Source organism: Mytilus trossulus, chromosome 11 (genome assembly GCF_036588685.1).
Source record: "Mytilus trossulus isolate FHL-02 chromosome 11, PNRI_Mtr1.1.1.hap1, whole genome shotgun sequence".
Taxonomy (NCBI): Eukaryota; Metazoa; Mollusca; class Bivalvia; order Mytilida; family Mytilidae; genus Mytilus; species Mytilus trossulus.
In genome coordinates, this window is record NC_086383.1 from 66,203,579 (window position 1) to 66,223,120 (window position 19,542).

The following is a 19,542-nucleotide window of genomic DNA, read 5'->3' on the forward strand; positions in this document are numbered from 1 at the left end:
AGATTGAATGTATTAAGAAATGTCACTCGCTAATAAGTTTTAATGTTTAAGATTTAATGTATTTACATGTTGCCGCTTTACAGTATTGTTGGATTTTTGTAAAACATGAATGTGAAATAATAGTTTAATTTCATATTATCATTATAAGAAACCTTATATACTTTATTAGATACCTTGAAATTGATTAAAGATAAAACGGCTTGCCATACAGTTAGGCCTAATATGTGTTATCTCTCATACACATCACAACGATCACATGATCATTATTACCTGTAGGTACACATACAATCAAGGAAGGTAAATTGCATAACATGTCTTAGTAACTTGTAATCACACGTTCGGTTGATATTTCTGGTAAGTTCGACTTATTGCAAGATATCAATTATACAATCTTAGTTATGTTTATTTGTGGTCGTTGGCTTAATAGTTCCATAGTATTTCTCATTCTTATTGATCAGCATAACAAATTGACAAACATTGTAACAGTTGTAGTTTCACCTAAAAAATACTCCTTTATGTACATTATTGGCTTTGCAGTTTTGAAAGATTTCATCTATCTGATAAGAAACAAGCATTTAATTTTATGTATATGGTGCTAGATAAGAATTTGACAAACATATCGCTTTGTAATTATCGGGGCTAGAATATTTCCATTTTGAAAGATATGGGATTTAGATAGTATGCTTTTATTTTATTTAAAATGTAAAAAAAAGATGTGTTTGATTACAACGTTAAGCGCCATTTGTAGACTCATCAAGTTGGGCATAAATAACTGAGTAGGGTTCTAATTGTTTATTAAAGGCAATCTCAAATAAATACCCTGTAACATATAAAATACACAATAAGACGCAATACAGACGTTCAAAGAACGATAACTCTAAATATCTCCATATCAATATAATTTAATTGAATGCTTCTTTTTGTAACTTCATTATGGTGTAAAAGCGTTGACCGAAGTTCATTTTGTATGAAGCGTGGAAGTGCTTCATTCTCACGGTAAACGCTTTTACGACCCGACCCTATGAAGCTACAAAAAGAAGAATTCAATACTTATAATTACATATTTTAGAAATATGGTCTTGAAAACACGAATTTTGTATAGACAATAACTGTTTAGTGTCTAAAAATATCGGCTGTATTTGTACGAGGCTAAGAAACAAGGTGTATGCGAGCTTTTAGCGAGCTACTATACCTGTTTCGAGCCGAGTAAACATACAGCTGATATTTAAAGACACTAAACAGTTATTGTCTGTATCCTGCATTTAATTCTGTATATTGTTTGTGTTTTAAAAGACACAAAAACTAACATATTTAGCATTTATTTTCGATTGTAATACATTGAGGCCCGCGTAGAAATATCAAAATCTCACATTACGCTGAAGACGGGTTCGCAAAAAAAATAATCTCGAATGGTCAACAATTATACATCGCTCAGGGTGAATAATTATCTATCTTAGCATAACAACTAATTTCAACAGTAAAAACAAATAACAAAACATTGTCAAATTTGAAACAGAAGTGTACGAGTTGTCCTACGCTTCAGACTTGACATTCACTAAACATGCATGCTAAAATTGACATGGTTGATTTTGTAACACAATCATACGCATTCAAGTTTTGAAATCGACAATTGTCATCGTCTTTGGAATGCAACATGAATACACATTCTGAGGTCACACAGGTTAAAATGTTCAATACTCAGTCTGGAAGCGGGCGGATCTTTAAAGCGATATATGTATAGTATACAGATACAGCATAGCGATATCTGTAGGGCTGTATCTGTATTGTAGGACACCTAATTGCAGGATCAAATTGTTTTATTTAGTTCACCTGTGCACTTTATTGTGGGACCATGTGTTATCATAAATAAAAAGCTTTATTGAGTAATGCAATTGCTTAAGGAATAACACGTGATGTGCAGTTAGCCAATCAGAAAAAAGTATTATAATGAAACATACATCTAATGTAATTATAAAAATATAAATTATCCAAGAAGTCAACTTCAGTTTGCAATATCCAATAATTAATAAAGTAGTTCTTACTACAAATCTTTTTGCATTTGTACCTAATAAAATTGAGAATGGAAATGGGGAATGTGTCAAAGAGACAACAACCCGACCGTAGAAAAAAACAACAGAAGAAGGTCACCAACAGGTCTTCAATGTAGCGAGAAATTCTCGCACCCGGAAGCGTCCTTCAGCTGGCCCCTAAACAAATATATACTAGTTCAGTGATAATGAACGTCATACTAATTTTCAAATTGTACACAAGAAACTAATATTTAAATAATACAAGACTAACAAACCCTCCCCCTATACCTCTAGCCAATGTAGAAAAGTAAACGCATAACAATACGCACATTAAAATTCAGTTCAAGAGAAGTCCGAGTCTGATGTCAAAAGAAGTAACCAAAGAAAATAAACAAAATGACAATAATACATAAATAACAACAGACTACTAGCAGTTAACTGACATGCCAGCTCCAGACTTCAATCAAACTGACTGAAAGATTACGATTTCATCATATGAGCATCAGGCACAATCCTTCCCGTTAGGGGTTTAGTATCATACCATCATAAAATATATGAGAATAACATAACCCGTGTCATGCCAACAACTGGTTTTTGAATAAATGTGTTTAGTTCCGACGCAAAGACCCTATAAGTGAATCAATATTAACGCAAAAATATGCTAAGTCTTTTCCGGTAACAGTTCAATATGCAATACTACAGATATATATAACACCTTTATCGGGCTTTTGGGCTAGTTTGTTAGTTTTGGTTTTGACTAATTTGCCAAAGAGGAACTTTGTGACTAGTTGATAAGTTCCTTTTGACTTTTGTAATCAGTATCTTGGTTCCCCTTTGAAAGGTTCAAATATAAAATGTTGTAATTTTACTTTGCATCAATTCTCCGAATGGAACTTTGTGCCTGGTTGATAAGTTTCGTTGGAACTTTTGGGCTAGTTTGTTAGTTCCTGTTTTGACTAATTTGGCAAAAAGGAACTTTCTAACTAGTTGATATGTTCCGTTGGAACTTTTCAACTAGTCACTTTGTTCCGGTGGAACTTTAAAACCAGAGTAAGTAACTAGTTAATAAGTTTCTCCGAAACTTTTCGGCTTGTTAGGTCTTTCCGTCTGGAATTATCCAACGTCGGAACAAAAGAGCATTTACATATACACTGTCAGAGTCAGACAACAATTCAATGCATGAACAAATACAAATACTATTTATTACCATAAATGATCAAATCAAGCTGTACTAGGTTACCGAAACTTTGGATACTCCTAACCAGGTAGCCTTGGGCGGTTGTCTGCTCTATAGTCGGGTTGTTGTCGCTTTGACAAATTCCCCATTTCCTTTCTCAATTTTTTTTAATAGATGTATGTGTACCGGTTATCTCTATACTTTTTTAATACTCAAGATCCATATTATCATCAGCATTTAAATCTTATTTACAGACATGGCTGCAGTTACAAGTACAAACTGTACTGTGTGTGAGTCACAGTCCATTATAAAAACAGCTGTAAAGTGGTGTTTCGAGTGTGATGAAGCATTTTGTCCCGACTGCCTTAAATACCATAGCAACGTTAAGTCAACAAAAAGTCATGCTGTTATTGAAGTAAGTGATTTAAAAGAGTTGCCTGAATTCGTACTGAAAATAAAGCAGCATTGCGAAGATCATGGGGCGCTATTCCAGAACTATTGCTTAAGTCATGAGCGACCATGTTGTAGGATATGCATTAACTCGACTCATAAATCCTGTACAGATATGCCACCTCTAGAAGATGTTACCAAAGATTTTCGTAATTCAATAGCATTTGAAGACATTAAAGAGCGTATGTTAAATCTAAAAAAGTATTATGAGCGTCTTCGTGTGGAAAAACAGTCAAATACCAAAGATATAGAGACTCAGTCTAAAACCATTATTGAGCATGTGAAGTCCACCCGACTCAAATTAAATCAGCATTTAGACCGTTTAGAAAGAGAAGTTCGGAAGAATGTATCAGATCTGGAAACAAATGCATTGCAAGATTTGGAGAGAATTTCCGGAGATTTGAAAGAGAAGGAGGACAGATTAGATGATTTAAACAAAAGCATCATAAAAATGCAAAATCATGCTTCAGAACTTCAGATATTTCTCGGAACGAAGGAACTCGAATTTGAAATAAGTACAAGGGAAAAAGAAATTGACGGCTTGACAAAAGATAATTCGCTTAACGTAAGAAACGTTGTTTTTAAAGAAAATATAAAACTTTCCGCTTTTACTACTGATATTTCTTCATTCGGTGATACTGTAATGGAGATGAAACCATCAATCAACAGTTACACGATGGGTAACGAAAAACAGGCACAAATCTCAATTGAAGGAAGAAAGTTTGATGATATCAGACTAACATTGATGAATAAATTTGACTTCGGGGTAAATATGTATGGATGTGCAATTTTGAAAAATGATATTGTATGTTATACTGCTTATAACACAAAAACCGTGTGTGTGAAAAATACCAATGGAGTTTTGTTACACTCGATTGTTCTCCCTGAACACCCATATGACATCGTGTTTGTAAACGACCAAGCATTAGCTGTAACAGTTGGGTGTCAAATCGTACTCGTCAACTTAGAAAACAGATCAGTTGTGAAAACGTTTGAGGCTTCGAGTGGATGTAATGGAATATCCATTTCCGTTAACAATTTGATTGCAATTCATCAAAAGAAGGATTGCTCTCAATTAATCTCGATAATGACATTTTAACTAAGCTTGGTATTGGAAGTAAAACAAGTGATTCATATGTTGCAATGCATGATGGAAAAGTGTACTGCACTAATACTGTACGTCCTTCCATTCAATGCTACAATGTTGATAAAACACTTGCTTGGGAATTCATGAACCAATCATTGCAGGGACCTCGCGGTATAGTTGTTGATAAAACTGGAGTCGTTTATGTTGGGAATGAGGGCGGTGGAAACATAGTTATGATCTCCCCTGATGGAGGCAAACACAAAACAATAAAGATTGATAACATTCCAAATCCTAGGACACTTAGCTTCAATAAGGCAACGACACGTCTGCTTATTTGCAGTGTGAAAGGTCAAGCCGGTATTTTTGACGTTACGTGATTGGTTTGTTGAGAAATATCTATATCAGTACCGTTCAGATGGAACTTTATTATGTACAAATGTGATTTTCAAAACTATAAACTACTAGTATTGAAATGTTATGCCTCATCACAAAATAATTGTGTGTGTGTCTTTTTTAAACAATTAAAATAAAATGTATATCATCGATCTTGGTTTTAGCTGCCTATGAATGCGACACGAAAAATAAACTTCTAAGTAAATACCATTATAACTTTATTAAATAAAGACCAACGTAACAATATTGTACTCGTAGCTTCTTATTTTCAAGATTTGTCGACTTTCAATAATGTGTTATTAATCAAACGAGAAGTGGATCTTGATTGAAAATAGGTAAATACTACAGGAAGAATAGAGAAAACGGTACAACCATATGCGTTGATCACTTATAACGCAAATGCAGTGTATTCATTATTATTTATTGGTTACCAATTTTTGTGGAATTTGTCTATACAGGTGAACAATTAATGAAATAATTAACGAACTGCTAATTTTCTATAAGGTTGTATGCAGGTTTTGACAAAACAATAACATGAAATATCTTCGAAAATGTTGGTTTTAATCAACCCCCGGAATTTGGTTATTACAAAAATCAGAAAGTGATTGGTATTTTTAAAAGCGTTGTTTGATAAGGGACTTAACTAATGCTCCCGTGAGCTTCTCATCTCGTATACGGACGGTTGAACAGAGGACTTACCTTGTTTGTATTGGATACCTAAGCTTTATAAAATTCCGTACAAACAACGGTATATTACTGGCTCATCTTCATGTTCCACTTAAGTATTGTCCATTTGATTGACTAAGATTTTGTCCGCAGGTGAAAGAGGGTCTTCAGAAATACTGTGAAATTGTTTACTCGCGTAGTGGTATTAACCATGTGTGGATTCTTAAAAATTCTATAGAACTTCTAGACAATTTTAAATCTCGGTCTTTTTCTGAAATTAATTCTTTCCAAACTTTAGATTTTTCAACCCTGTATACCACCATTCCCAATGTGAAATTGAAAAATCGCATGAAAGAAATAATCCACAATGCTTTTCAACATAAAAATGGTAGCATACGCTGTAAATTTATTACTTTTGTATATCATAAGGCCTATTTTGTTAATAGTGAAAAACAAAAAGGTAAAATATGCTACACATTTGACCTACACAGGCATCTCAGTACCAATATCTATGACAAACGAGACGATTTTAATTTTAAAATTATAACTTTCCCCCACCTTAGTAGCAATATATCAACTTCACTTGCATATGGTATATACATTTCCCACATTATTCGATATTCAAGAGCTTGCAGCTCCTGCTCAGATTTTGTAAAGCGTCTGAGCAGAAAGTTGCTGAACCAGGGGTTTGTCTAAGAACGTCTCGTCCTTTTTCTAAAAAAGTTCATCGAAAGGTACCAAGACCTTGTTAATAAATATTCCGTATCAACTTCAAAAATAATACATGATGGTCTTGTATATATTCTGCGTACTGATGTTGTTTATCATCTTAACAACGTGTTATATTATTCTTTCATTTGTCTATGTTCTATTATTAGTTTTACTTTTACTGTTGGATTGTTTTATGTGTTATTAATTTAACGTGGCTCGGTACTTCAACGTGTTTGTATTATCTTTCCTTTTTGCAGGTGTGTTTTGTATATACGACTTTTTGTGTTTCTTTTGTTCTTATAACGTGACTCTGTACTTTAAAAGATCCTGTCAGTATGTTATTGTTCTATAATATGTCATTATGAGATATGTCTATTATAAATTAGAAAATACGTTGAACCTCAAACGTCAAAATTATACAATCGTGTAGTGTAATGAACCATTTGTGGAATCTTATAAATTCTATAGATCTTTGTTGCCTATTTTAAATCTCGGTCTATTTTTGAAATAAATTCTTACTTACTTTTTTAACCCTGTATGCTGACATTGCCCATGTAAAAATTTTAAACTGTTTGTATAAACATTGAACGACAAAAACATGTGACATATAAACTTTTCTGACGTCAGACACGTGAAGTAATGTATTTCTTTTTAAAATTGTAACACGATGATGACTGGTGTACCAATATTTTGACTATTTTATTTATTATGTCTGTTAAGTTCACGCATAATTGTAAATACAACCGAATTTGATGAGAATGTCGTACAAAGTGAGAGGTTTAGCGATATAAAACCAGGTTTAATCCACAATTTTCTTCATTTGAAAATGCCTGTATCAAGTCAGGAAAATGACAGTTCTTATCCATTCGTTTTTTTACGTGTTTTGTCATTTGATTTTGTTATGTGATTAGGGACTTTCTGATTTCATTTTCCGCTGAGTTCAGTTATTTTTGTGATTTTACTTTGAACTTCAACGTCACGAGTCAAATATATCATACATATCAGTGCAGAACGAGCAACATTTTTTCAGTCATTGGTTAAAACCGGCCGAGGTAAAACTCATAACGTTCCTCATCGCGCTACCACAAGTACAATGAAGCGGTTTCCCACTAAAATGGTATAGATGAATACTTTTCATCAAATGGTTATTAAGGCTTTGTTATGATTCATTATGCATATACTATATATAGCTAATTATTTTTATCTATCTGATTTGAACAGGTTTAATAAAAATAAAGGTTGCAATTACACTCTAAATACAGCTATTTCTCATACAACGCCTCTTTTTGGGAGATATATATAATAATAATAGATAGTTAATTCTGTTTACACACTAGTTCAAAAATATGATCTCTTTGTTTCATCTCGTAGATACATAACTTGGGAATGTCACTAGTTAATATGCATATGCATTTTGGTCGAATTGATAGTTGAAAGAACCACAAAGTCAAGGTAGTGGTAGTAAAGAATTTTAGTATATGTTTAAACTCGTAGAGGTTCGGAGCGTATAGACGTTGAAATCTGCTGCACAGTCCTATATTTCGACCTTTGAAAAAAACAGTAGTGCATATGGATTGTTCATTTAATGATATATTTTTTTTGTAAAGTGGTACAGTTTCAGCTGTAAAAGGAGTTATAACATGAAATAGAATTGCAGATATTTACAAAAATGAAACCTACAGTCCGAGTTTAAACCAATAATCAGATGCAAAGTAATGATGACTTTAAAATCTTTCATGTGTTCCTGTTATGCAACTTTTGTTCACCACAGTTGTACATAATACGTCTTGTGTATTAAATTATAATCCTGGTACCTTTAATAACTAATTATTTTACCTTCTATACATTCTACAAATAGAATTTGTTAAAAGTAACCCCCTGGTGACCGTGTACATTCCATATTAGGTTAGTATGCGGGGCTTATTTCAATACACGGTTACATGTAGTGTTAGCGTGACGTCCTTTTATTATAACAGCACGGTGTTGAATTTTTTTTTTAAAGGTTTCAACAGACGAAGAAATTGATTATGAACGATTGAAATATATTCATAAAACAAATTTAAAGCTAACAAGTTGTTTATATTGTTTATATTGTTTGCATTTGTTTTTGTATAGAACAATAGGTTCTTAATACAAACGATATTGAAGACTCGATCACACTTTGGCGGATATCAATCTCATAAGCAATCATACAACATATCCTCACTTAAGCCCAATTAGTAAAAGTCATATGATAATTATGACATGGACGAACACATACAATTCAGGAAGTTGAATTGCACATATTCTCATACTTCTACCTATCTCTATCGACGAAGTCGGTTGTAATTTCTGGTAAGTTGAAACAATTACAAGATATAAAATAAATTATCTTAGTTATATTTATTGTTTCTCATTGGCTAAATCTTTCACTATAACAATTCCGTATCTTTGATCTGGTAAAATCACAAAAATTCTGAACTCCGAGGAAAAGTAAAAAAGGATAGTCCGTAATCAAATGGCAAAATCAAAAGCTCAAACGCTTCAAAAGAATATATAACAACTGTCATTTTCCTGACTTAGTACAGGCATTTTAATATATTTCATCCTTGATCCTGAGGATTACAAAAACATTAACAGGAACGGTTACAATTTTACTGCACCACATGCGTATTTCTACACAAATCGTTTTTTGATGTTTGGGCTACAATATTTTCATTTTGAGGTGTACGATGTTTCGATGATAACAAGTTTAGTTTTTCAAGTGTTCATTTTTATACTCCTACATATGCAATCACTATGGTTATCCTGGTATCGCTGCCTTATCGAGTTGTTTTAGGATTAATTTATCGTAATACTATATATTACACAAGCCGTGGTGTACCTTTTTGTGGTATACACACAGTCCGTAAATTTGATATTGAATGATATATTAGGTTTCTGATTGTTTGTGTAAGATTGATATCATACCCCTTATCTGATACATTTTTGTACTTAAAAGTAACCAGTAACACATGAGAGATCAACCCCAGATTTTTGGTGTGGTTAATGTACTGTTGAGATAATGTCGAGTCTTATTAAGTGAAATATGTGGGAAGGTCGAGCACACAATATGGTCTCTCCAGACTTTGAGCAGTTTGTTGGACTTCGGCCTTTGGTGCAAATGAATGCTCACATTATAGATGGCTGCCTGTCTGGACGACTTCCGGTTCTTGAAATGATTTTTTTTAAATGTCTGTAATATTTCAAGGGAAATAACTCATAAGGATTAATCACCAAAATAAAAAAAAACATATGCAACGTTTTTTCTAACGCAGGGGAAGACCTGAATAACTGACCTAAAAATAATTACAATTTTTTTAATAAGATAGAAGAACATTTATCTGTCACAACCGATCTTTACAATTTTAAACAGCAACTATATCTACCTTTGTTATGGATAAGAAATTATTTGTTAAATGGGGAATCAATGTTAACAATGTAGAGTATTGCCTATGATGTCTTTAAAGAGATTTAACTCGTATTTACATTGCATTCATTTTAAAGACACCATACAGCTGTCCCAAAGACAATAATGCGTAAAATGTCATCGAAATTATACAACTAGGTATAAGTTTAAAATTTTTGAGTATAAGTTGACAAAATGCCATAATTGCATGCTTGCACTTAGTATGTACCGGACCCAGTTTTGTGATGTCCAAAGAAGAAACGATCCAGTTGCTTGTATATTATTGTAATGATGAATGTATTACGCATTTAATTATTAAAATTCACATCATATATTCTAATTATGAATATCGATGTATAAACATCAATATGTGAATAAACTATTTTAGGAACATACGAATGTATTTATGATATTCATGTTTAAAGATACATATTGATAATGTTGAAAGTCACCAGGTAATTTTAGAACATATAAAAATAATTAAATATTCTACTTTCGTTTTTGCTTCGTTAAAATAACCGAAGTAAACATAAGAAGCAACTAAATGCGTATTTTCATTGCAGGATACATTTTTTTATGCAAATTCTAGCAGTTGTTTTCCTGTAAACATTTCAATGATATACATATAAAATAAACTGGTGACTAAAATAAAGTAAACGTGTAAACATATTAAGTATGCGTTGCAAAATCTTAATTTACCTTAACATTTCCTACAATCAAAAAACAATCCTTTTGTTCGGTATACAAAGATATCTGCAACCCTTAGTAGGAATCGAAATTTACTCCCAGCATGATATAAAACTAGTGCATAGATATAAAAGAATAATTGCATGTGTTCCACTTTTAGGCTCACGTAATGTCAGGTTCTTGAACTTTGGAAAATTTCAGACTTTAACCGATTACTTATTTTTAGAAAATGTTAATGTCATGAAGAGGTTATTTAAGTGGTATCTTCTCTCAGGGTATCATGATTTTTTTTAAATACAATAATTTGTATGTTACCTGTGTGTAACGGTCGTGATATAGGATAAAACCGCTTCGAACGCAAAAAAATATAACTGTGATATATGCGTTTTAATATATTCATGATATTGGAAAATAACGATTCATCGATCATTAAGGGTATTAAACAGTAATGTTCTATTTTTATATTAATTCTAACCTTTTCTTTTGAAAGATCATTTTCAAAAAATTGCTCGATTGTTGCTTGCTTACAACGTAGCACCAAACATGTCATGCATATAAGAAATTGAACAAATTACAATTAATATAATACATGTATGAAGAGTAGCCCGACGTAGATGAAAGCGATGAAAATTGAACTGTCATCAAAAATGTAGGTTGTATCTTTTATGCTCGAGCTTTTATGTAACAGTCAATAATCTTCGAATTCCTGCAAGATCCAAATCCGTTTGGAGAGCATGACAGTCGCCCCACGTGAGACATCGGATTAAATTTTCCTATTCACCATATTTACACATCCCGTAAAACCCATTCCATTTCGAACATTTTAACTGTCATGCATTGTACTATAATTTCTTTATCGTATCAAATTTTTACTTGGGGAAAAAGAAAGATACCAATCAATATTTTTTAATTGAATCGTGAATGGTAGGTACGAACTATCTTAACAATATGTGTAATGTTAAGAAACCTAATGTATAGCGTTGATGAAATGTTTTGGCAAATTTTTGTGACGTTGGATTTAAAAATAGATTTTTACAACGGTATAACATAGGATATAAGCTAATTATTTATGTTAAATCAGATATGAACAAATATAGAACATTAATTTTTTGCATAAATCAACTGAAGGCACGTTCAAATGCATTTGTTTAAATCACGTACGTGTAAGCTCATAGTTAATTTTTAAACATATTTCATCATACGGTGATAAACTAACATCATTTTTATTACCAGAAAGTGCATACGCTTTCGAAACAGCCTTGGCAATATCTTTTTTTAATCTTAAGATATAATCTAGTTATGATAGTTGCGTGATTTGTTGAGGTTATCAATACTTATTGTCCTCGATAATAGATTAATGATACATTTATGACTGACAGAAGGAGATTTAACGAAGAAATGAAATTCCTCTGATAATTCATGACAACGTTTGAATAATGAGTGCTCCCGGTTTTTTTTTATACAAAGGAACCATATCTCCTGATCTCAAAACTGTTTTTCAGTTAAAAAGTTTAATGAAATGTACACGAAATGTATGAACTACCTCGGAAAAATCAATGCAAGATGCCAGGCAAAAATTAAAACATGTGGGTGACAATAATGGAAGATATTGATGGGTTGGTACAATAAGCTAAGAAGAATACAATCCTTAATACCATTGCACTTTACAAACCATTACGCTGAAGTATTTTATTAGTATGGAAGTAACAAGCAGTCGGGTAAAGTTAAGAATTTGGTGTCTGGTTAAGAGTTGGCAATCATACCAAATCTTTTTATCTGTTTATAGACAATGTTTGGGCTTTATGCCAATCTTTCTCGAAATTTAACTTAAAATAAAGGACACACCAAATTCGGTTTAGTTTGCATCATACCTTGACTGTCATCTAGACATTAATGACTAGGATTATATATCGGTTGAAAACAAAATTTGCTGTTTAATTCAGCTTTCAATTTTGAACTTTCCTTTTTTATGGAGCAATATTCCAGCAGCGCCTGAAAATTGAGAATATATCGGACAGTGCATCCAATTTTCCAGATCTTGGATTTCTGACTTCTTAAGGAAGGGATGCTATGCTGTTAATGAAAATATTTAAGCGATGGTTGAAAGTAGTAAAGTTGCTGTAATCCTTTCGATGGTCGGTTTTTTTTTGTTATGGTGTAGTCTGTTTGTTTCTCTTTGTATGCGGACGATGTTTTTCTCTGGTATCTTCTTCCTTCCTTTTTAAGTCAATGGATTCACGCGTCTATCCTAATAATCATTAGTTTAACGTTATTCTGCTTTCTGGCCTTTTTTTCAGACGTTATCATCAAAGGAATGCTACAACATGTTCAATTTGTTAACCTCAGTATCAGATCCAGTATTGGTTTAGCTCATTGCTGTGATCTTCCTTAGATGGTTTTTCTTCTTAATTTGAACTCTTGTAGAAAGTTGTCTCATTTGCAATAGAAACTTTTATATTTTGATATTGTTTTATTGATTTTATACTAATATTTGGCTTTGAGCGTTCGTTATGAAGTAAATCCAGAAAAGCGCTTCGGACGCATAACATTAATAAACGTGTTGTTTCAAATCTTTACAGAATGGTGAACACGTTTGTGTCAGAGTATTTTCTTTGGTTTCAATAATAAATTTCAGGTATAGGTAAGTTTTTTTTTTGGAGTGGCTCTGTATTCATACATTCCGCAACTCTTATTTTTTTGGTATTCTTGTCTTTCATTTTTGTTCGCATTTACTTTTGTATATGCAATTTTTGATGAAATATTTGTTTGTTTTATACTTTTTAACATTATAATACAATGGTAAATTCCAGAGATACCACTTATACCTAGATAGAGGTATCGATATACAATAAATTATTATTTTTTAACTCCACATTTATCAAATATTTATGTTTATTTGAAAATATGCAAAGACAAAAAAATAATGGGCATTGATCTGTTATACACAGTCGTTATACATATTGTCGCAACAAATAAAGGACAAAATGTTTACTTCTTTGATCTAAATATGGGAAGGACAACGAAAGGTCACTGGTTTATGAAATCAAATAGCGACCTTACATATCTATAAGTGGTTATTTCATCATGTTCTATATCTATCTTTGAAAGGTAAGTTTCCAAAAATGTAATCATTATTTACAGTATATTGTGACCAAGATAGGTTTTGGTTATGATAAGATAGTTTATACTTATACAAAGTTTATATATACGAACGGTATTATATGTATCGACTTAACTAGCTTATATAGGCGATACAACACGTTTAAACTAGCAAAAACATTACAAAACAGATAAGAATTGTGCTGCAAAGTACCTATTTGTGATAAATAATGTGTTAATTTAGAAATAAAATCAGTATATACTCTAGGAATACTATTTTGTACACCAGATGCGCGTTTCGTCAACTTAAAACTCATAAGTGTCCAGAAACAGGTTTCAAAGGGGCACTAGCAACGAGATATATAAAAAATCTAAAGTTTTGTTTTGTTCAATCAATAATGAAAGTGAAATAACAATTCGCTTTTTGCAGTCAAAAAGGTTCAATTTTGTCAAATTACGCTAAGAAACATTGATAATTAGGTTTTCACTTGCAAGTGAATGAGTCGACCTCTTTAAATCCGTATTCATGTGAACTTCAATGTAACCCTCAGCTAGAGATTGACAACGCATGCATTGTGCGTGTACTGGTTATTTAAAGAAAACGAATGTCAACAATGAAAGTGAAACTACGGTAAATCATTTGATTACTAATTCGATGCACATAAAATCATTCATTTACGGTTAAAAGCAATGAGATACATATATTGTTAATCTATAAAATAAAATCAATCATACATATAAAAGTCCAATTGCACGTGTTGGTTTAATCTATGCATATCTTTATTTATGTTTACATCGCTTATATGGTCATCTGAGGTCAAATCGATAGTTAATTATATGGCGTCTGGACTAAAATACACACGAAACGAACCTATATTTTATCTACCCCATGCTCTGTAAACTGTTTATTTTAGACTTTTGGTAGTGTGGATAAATGTTTTACATTGTTATAAATCAATATGAGAATTTGAGTCAAATCGGTGATCATGAATTTGACAGCTAGTGCCCCTTTAAAAAAAATACTTGTTTAGTTACCTTTTTGTCATATCGCTCCTCATGTATTCACGTATTAATACGTTCTTGACTTTCAAATGTATTAGTCTGAGCATTCATGGTGAAGACGCATCAAGAAAACCGCTTCAAAATACACGAAATCTATAGCGTTATTTTCAGTTGTTTCAATTCGACTTCTGTCTGATACTGCACCTGATCAACCTTCTTTCAACATAGAAAACATGAAGTGTATTTGCTTGTACCACGGTCAGGAAGATGAGAAACCGTTGGGTCCGATATTTTATAAAAAAAACAGTGACCTCACAAAAATACTCCACTCTGAGGAAAACTCAAAACAGAAAGCCTCTTATCAAATGGCAAAATCAAAAGCCCAAACACATGAAACGATTTGATACCACCTGTTGTATTCCTGCATGACTTGGTACAGACATTCTCTTATGTAGAAAAAAGGTCGAGAGAATCTAGTGTTATACCTAGTTAAAAGTCTCACTTGTATGACAGTCGCATCAAATTCCGTTATATTGGCAACGATGTATAAACAAAATACAGACATAATAGGTAAAAATGTCAATTATAGCGGTACAGAAGTCACTATTGTATTTTATCCTTATCACTTTAAAACAAATAAATATTTAACAAAGATGCACAAAAAGAAATATATCAAATTTAACAACCACATGCATTGATTATGTATTTAGGTAATTCTTATTTATATTGAATTCCATTCATAAACCCCAAAAAGCACACTTCAATGAATGTATTACGCATTTAATTATTAAAATTCACATCATATATTCTAATTATAAATATCGATGTATAAACATCAATACGTGAATGAATTATTTTAGGAACATACGAATGTATTTTTGATATGTATAAATATACATATTGATAATGTTGAAAGTCACCAGGTAATTTTAGAACATAGAAAAATGATTAAATATTCTACTTTCGTTTTTGTATTTTTCGTTTTTGCTTCGTAAAAATAATCGAAGTAAAAGTAAGAAGCAACTTAATGCGTATTTTTCATTGCAGGATACATTTTTATGCAAATTCTAGCAGTTGTTTTTCTATAAGCATTTCAATGATATACATATAAAATAAACTGGTGACTAAAGTAAAGTAAACGTGTAAACATATTTATAAAAAAGTGATAAGTGTGCATTGCAAAATCTGAATTTACCTTAACATTTCCTGCAATTAAACAAACAATCATTTTGTTCGGTATACAAAGACATCTGCAACCCTTAGTAAGAATCGAAATTTACTCCCAGCATGATATAAAACTAGTGCATAGATATAAAAGAATAATTGAATGCGTTCCATTTTTATGCTCACGTAATGTCAGGTTCTTGAACTTTGGAAATTTTCAGACTTTAACCGATATTTTATTTTTAGACAATGTTAAGGTTATGTAGAGGATATTCAAGTGTTATCTTCTCTGAGGGTATCTTGATTTTTTTTTAAATACAATAATTTGTATGTTACCTGTGTGTATCGGTCGTGATATAGGATAAAACCGCTTCGATTGCAAAAAAATGTTACTGTGATATATGCGTTTTAATATATTGGAAAATAACGATTCAGCAATCATTTATGGTATTTTACAGTTCTATTTTTATATTAATTGTAACCTTTTCTTTTGAAAGATCATTTTCAAAAAATTGCTCGATTAAATTGCTTGCTTACAACGTAGCACCAAACATGTCATGCATATAAGAAATTGAACAAATTACAATTAATATAATACTTGTATGAAAAGTAGATTGACGAAGATGAAAGCGGTGAAAATTGAACTGTCATCAAAAATGTAGGTTGTATCTTTTATGTAACAGTCAATAATCTTCGAATTCCTGCAAGATCCCATCCGTTTGGAGAGCATGACAGTCGCCTCACGTGAGACATCGGATTAAATTTTCCTATTCACCATATTTACACATCCCGTAGAACCCATTTCACTTCGAACATTTTAACTGTCATGTAATGTACTTTAATTTCTTTATCGTATCAAATTTTTACTTGGGGAAAAAGAAAGATACCAATCAAGATTTTTTAATTGAATCGTGAATGGTAGGTACGAACTATCTTTACAATATGTGTAATGTTAAGAAACCTAATTTCTAGCGTTGATGAAATGCTTTGGCAAATGTTTGTGACGTTGGATTTAAAAATAGATTTTTACAACGGTATAACATAGGATATAAGCTAATTATTTATGTTAAATCAGATATGAACAAATATAGAACATTAATTTTTTTGCATAAATCAACTGAAGGCACGTTCAAATGCATTTGTTTAAATCACGTACGTGTAAGCTCATAGTTAATTTTACACATATTTCATCATACCTCATTTTTATTATCAGAAAGCTCATACGCTTTCGAAACAGCCTTGGCAATAGCTTTTCATAATCTTAAGATATAATCTAGTTATGATAGTTGCGTGATTTGTTGAGATTATAAACACTTATTGTCCTCGGTAATAGATTAATGAAACATTTATGACTGACAGAAGGAGATTTAACGAAGAAATGATATTCCTCTGATAATTCATGACAACGTTTGAAGAATGAGTGCTCCCGGGTTTTTTTTATACAAAGGAACCATATCTCCTGATCTCAAAACTGTTTTTCAGTTAAAAAGTTTAATGAAATGTACACGAAATGTATGAACTACCTACCTAAATCAATGCAACATGCCAGGCAAAAATTAAAACATGTTTGTGACAATACTGGAAGATGTTGATGGGTTGGTACAATAAGCTAAGAAGAATACAATCCTTAATACCATTGCACTTTACAAACCATTACGCTGAAGTATTTTAACAAGCAGTCGGGTAAAGTTAAGAATTTGGTGTCTGGTTAAGAGTTGGCAATCATACCAAATCTTTTTATCTGTTTATAGACAATGTTTGGGCTTTAGGCCAATCTTTCGCGAAATTTGACTTAAAATAAAGGACACACCAAATTTGGTTTAGTTTGCATCATACCTTGACTGACATCTAGACATTAATGACTAGGATTATATATCGGTTGAAAACAAAATTTTCTGTTTAATTCAGCTTTCAATTTTGAACTTTCCTTTTTTATGGAGCAGTATTCCAGCAGCGCCTGAAAATTGAGAATATATCGGACAGATCATCCAATTTTCCAGATCTTGGATTTCTATCATGACTTCTTAATGAAGGGATGCTATGCTGTTAATGAAAATATTTAAGCGAGGGTTGAAAGTAGTAAAGTTGCTGTAATTCTTTTGATGGTCTGGTTTTTTTTTGTTATGGTGTAGTCTGTTTGTTTCTCTTTGTATGCGGACGATATTTTTCTCTGGTATCTTCTTCCTTCCTTTTTAAGTCAATGGATTCACGCGTCTATCCTAATAATCATTAGTTTAACGTTATTCTGTTTTCTGGCCTTTTTTTCAGACGTTATCATCAAAAGAATGCTACAATATGCTCAATTTGTAAACCTCAGTATCAGATCCAGTATTGGTTTAGCTCATTGCTGTAGGTCGAACATTAATCTTCCTTTGATTGTTTTTCTACTTAATTTGGTGTCTTGTAGAAAGTTGTCTCATTTGAAATAGAACCATTTATATTTTGATATTGTTTTATTCATTTTATACTAGTATTTGGCTTTGAGCGTTCGTTATGAAGTAAATCCAGAAATTAAAAGCGCTTCGGACGCATAACATTATTAAACGTGTTGTTTCAAATCTTTACAGAATGGTGAACACGTTTGTGTCAGAGTATTTTCTTTGGTTTCAATAATAAATTTCAGGTATAGGTAAGTTTTTTTTTGGAGTGGCTCTGTATTCACACATTCCGCAACTCTTATTTTTTTGGTATTCTTGTCTTTCATTTTTGTTCGCATTTACTTTTTATATGCAATTTTTGATGAAATATTTGTTTGTTTTATACTTTTTAACATTATAATACAATGGTAAATTCCAGAGATACCACTTATACCTAGATAGAGGTATCGATATACAATAAATTATTATTTTTTAACTCCACATTTATCAAATATTTATGTTTATTTGAAAATATGTAAAGACAAAAAAATATTGGGGATTGATCTGTTATACACAGTCGTTATATATATTGTCGCAACAAATAAAGGACAAAATGTTTACTTCTTTGATCTAAATATGGGAAGGACAACGAAAGGTCACTGGTTTATGAAATCAAATAGCGACCTTACATATCTATAAGTGGTTATTTCATCATGTTCTATATCTATCTTTTAAAGGTAAGTTTCCAAAAATGTAATCATTATTTACAGTATATTGTGACCAAGATAGGTTTTGGTTATGATAAGATAGTTTAAACTTATACAAAGTTTATATATACGAACGGTATTATATGTATCGACTTAACTTATATAGGCGATACAACACGTTTAAACTAACAAAAACATTACAAAACAGATAAGAATTGTGCTGCAAAGTACCTATTTGTGATAAATAATGTGTTAATTTAGAAATAAAATCAGTATATACTCTAGGAATACTATTTTGTACACCATATGCGCGTTTCGTCAACTTAAATCTCATAAGTGTCCAGAAACAGGTTTCAAAGGGGCACTAGCAACGAGATATATAAAAAATCTAAAGGTTTTTTTTGTTCAATCAATAATGAAAGTGAACTAGTGAAATAACAATTCGCTTTTTGCAGCCAAAAAGGTTCAATTTTGTCAAATTACGCTAAGAAACATTGATAATTAGGTTTTCACTTGCTAGTGAATGAGTCGACCTCTTTAAATCCGTATTCATGTGAACTTCAATGTAAACCTCAGCTAGAGATT

The 19,542-nt window shown here is 31.7% G+C and overlaps 1 protein-coding gene across 1 annotated transcript; it reads left to right on the forward strand.

Annotated features, from left to right (window-relative positions):
• Window positions 1-280: 280 nt before the first annotated feature.
• On the forward strand, window positions 281-5,289 carry LOC134690557 (uncharacterized). The gene is made up of 2 exons (XM_063550513.1): window positions 281-354; window positions 3,462-5,289. The coding sequence occupies exon 2, from the start codon at window positions 3,464-3,466 to the stop codon at window positions 4,754-4,756; it is 1,293 nt and encodes a 430-aa protein (XP_063406583.1). The 5' UTR covers window positions 281-354; window positions 3,462-3,463; the 3' UTR covers window positions 4,757-5,289.
• The last annotated feature ends 14,253 nt before the right edge of the window (window positions 5,290-19,542 follow it).

Bases quoted from the DNA above. Each gene is read 5' to 3' on its own strand.
- LOC134690557 (XM_063550513.1), top strand. From the start codon at position 3,464: ATGGCTGCAGTTACAAGTACAAACTGTACTGTGTGTGAGTCACAGTCC.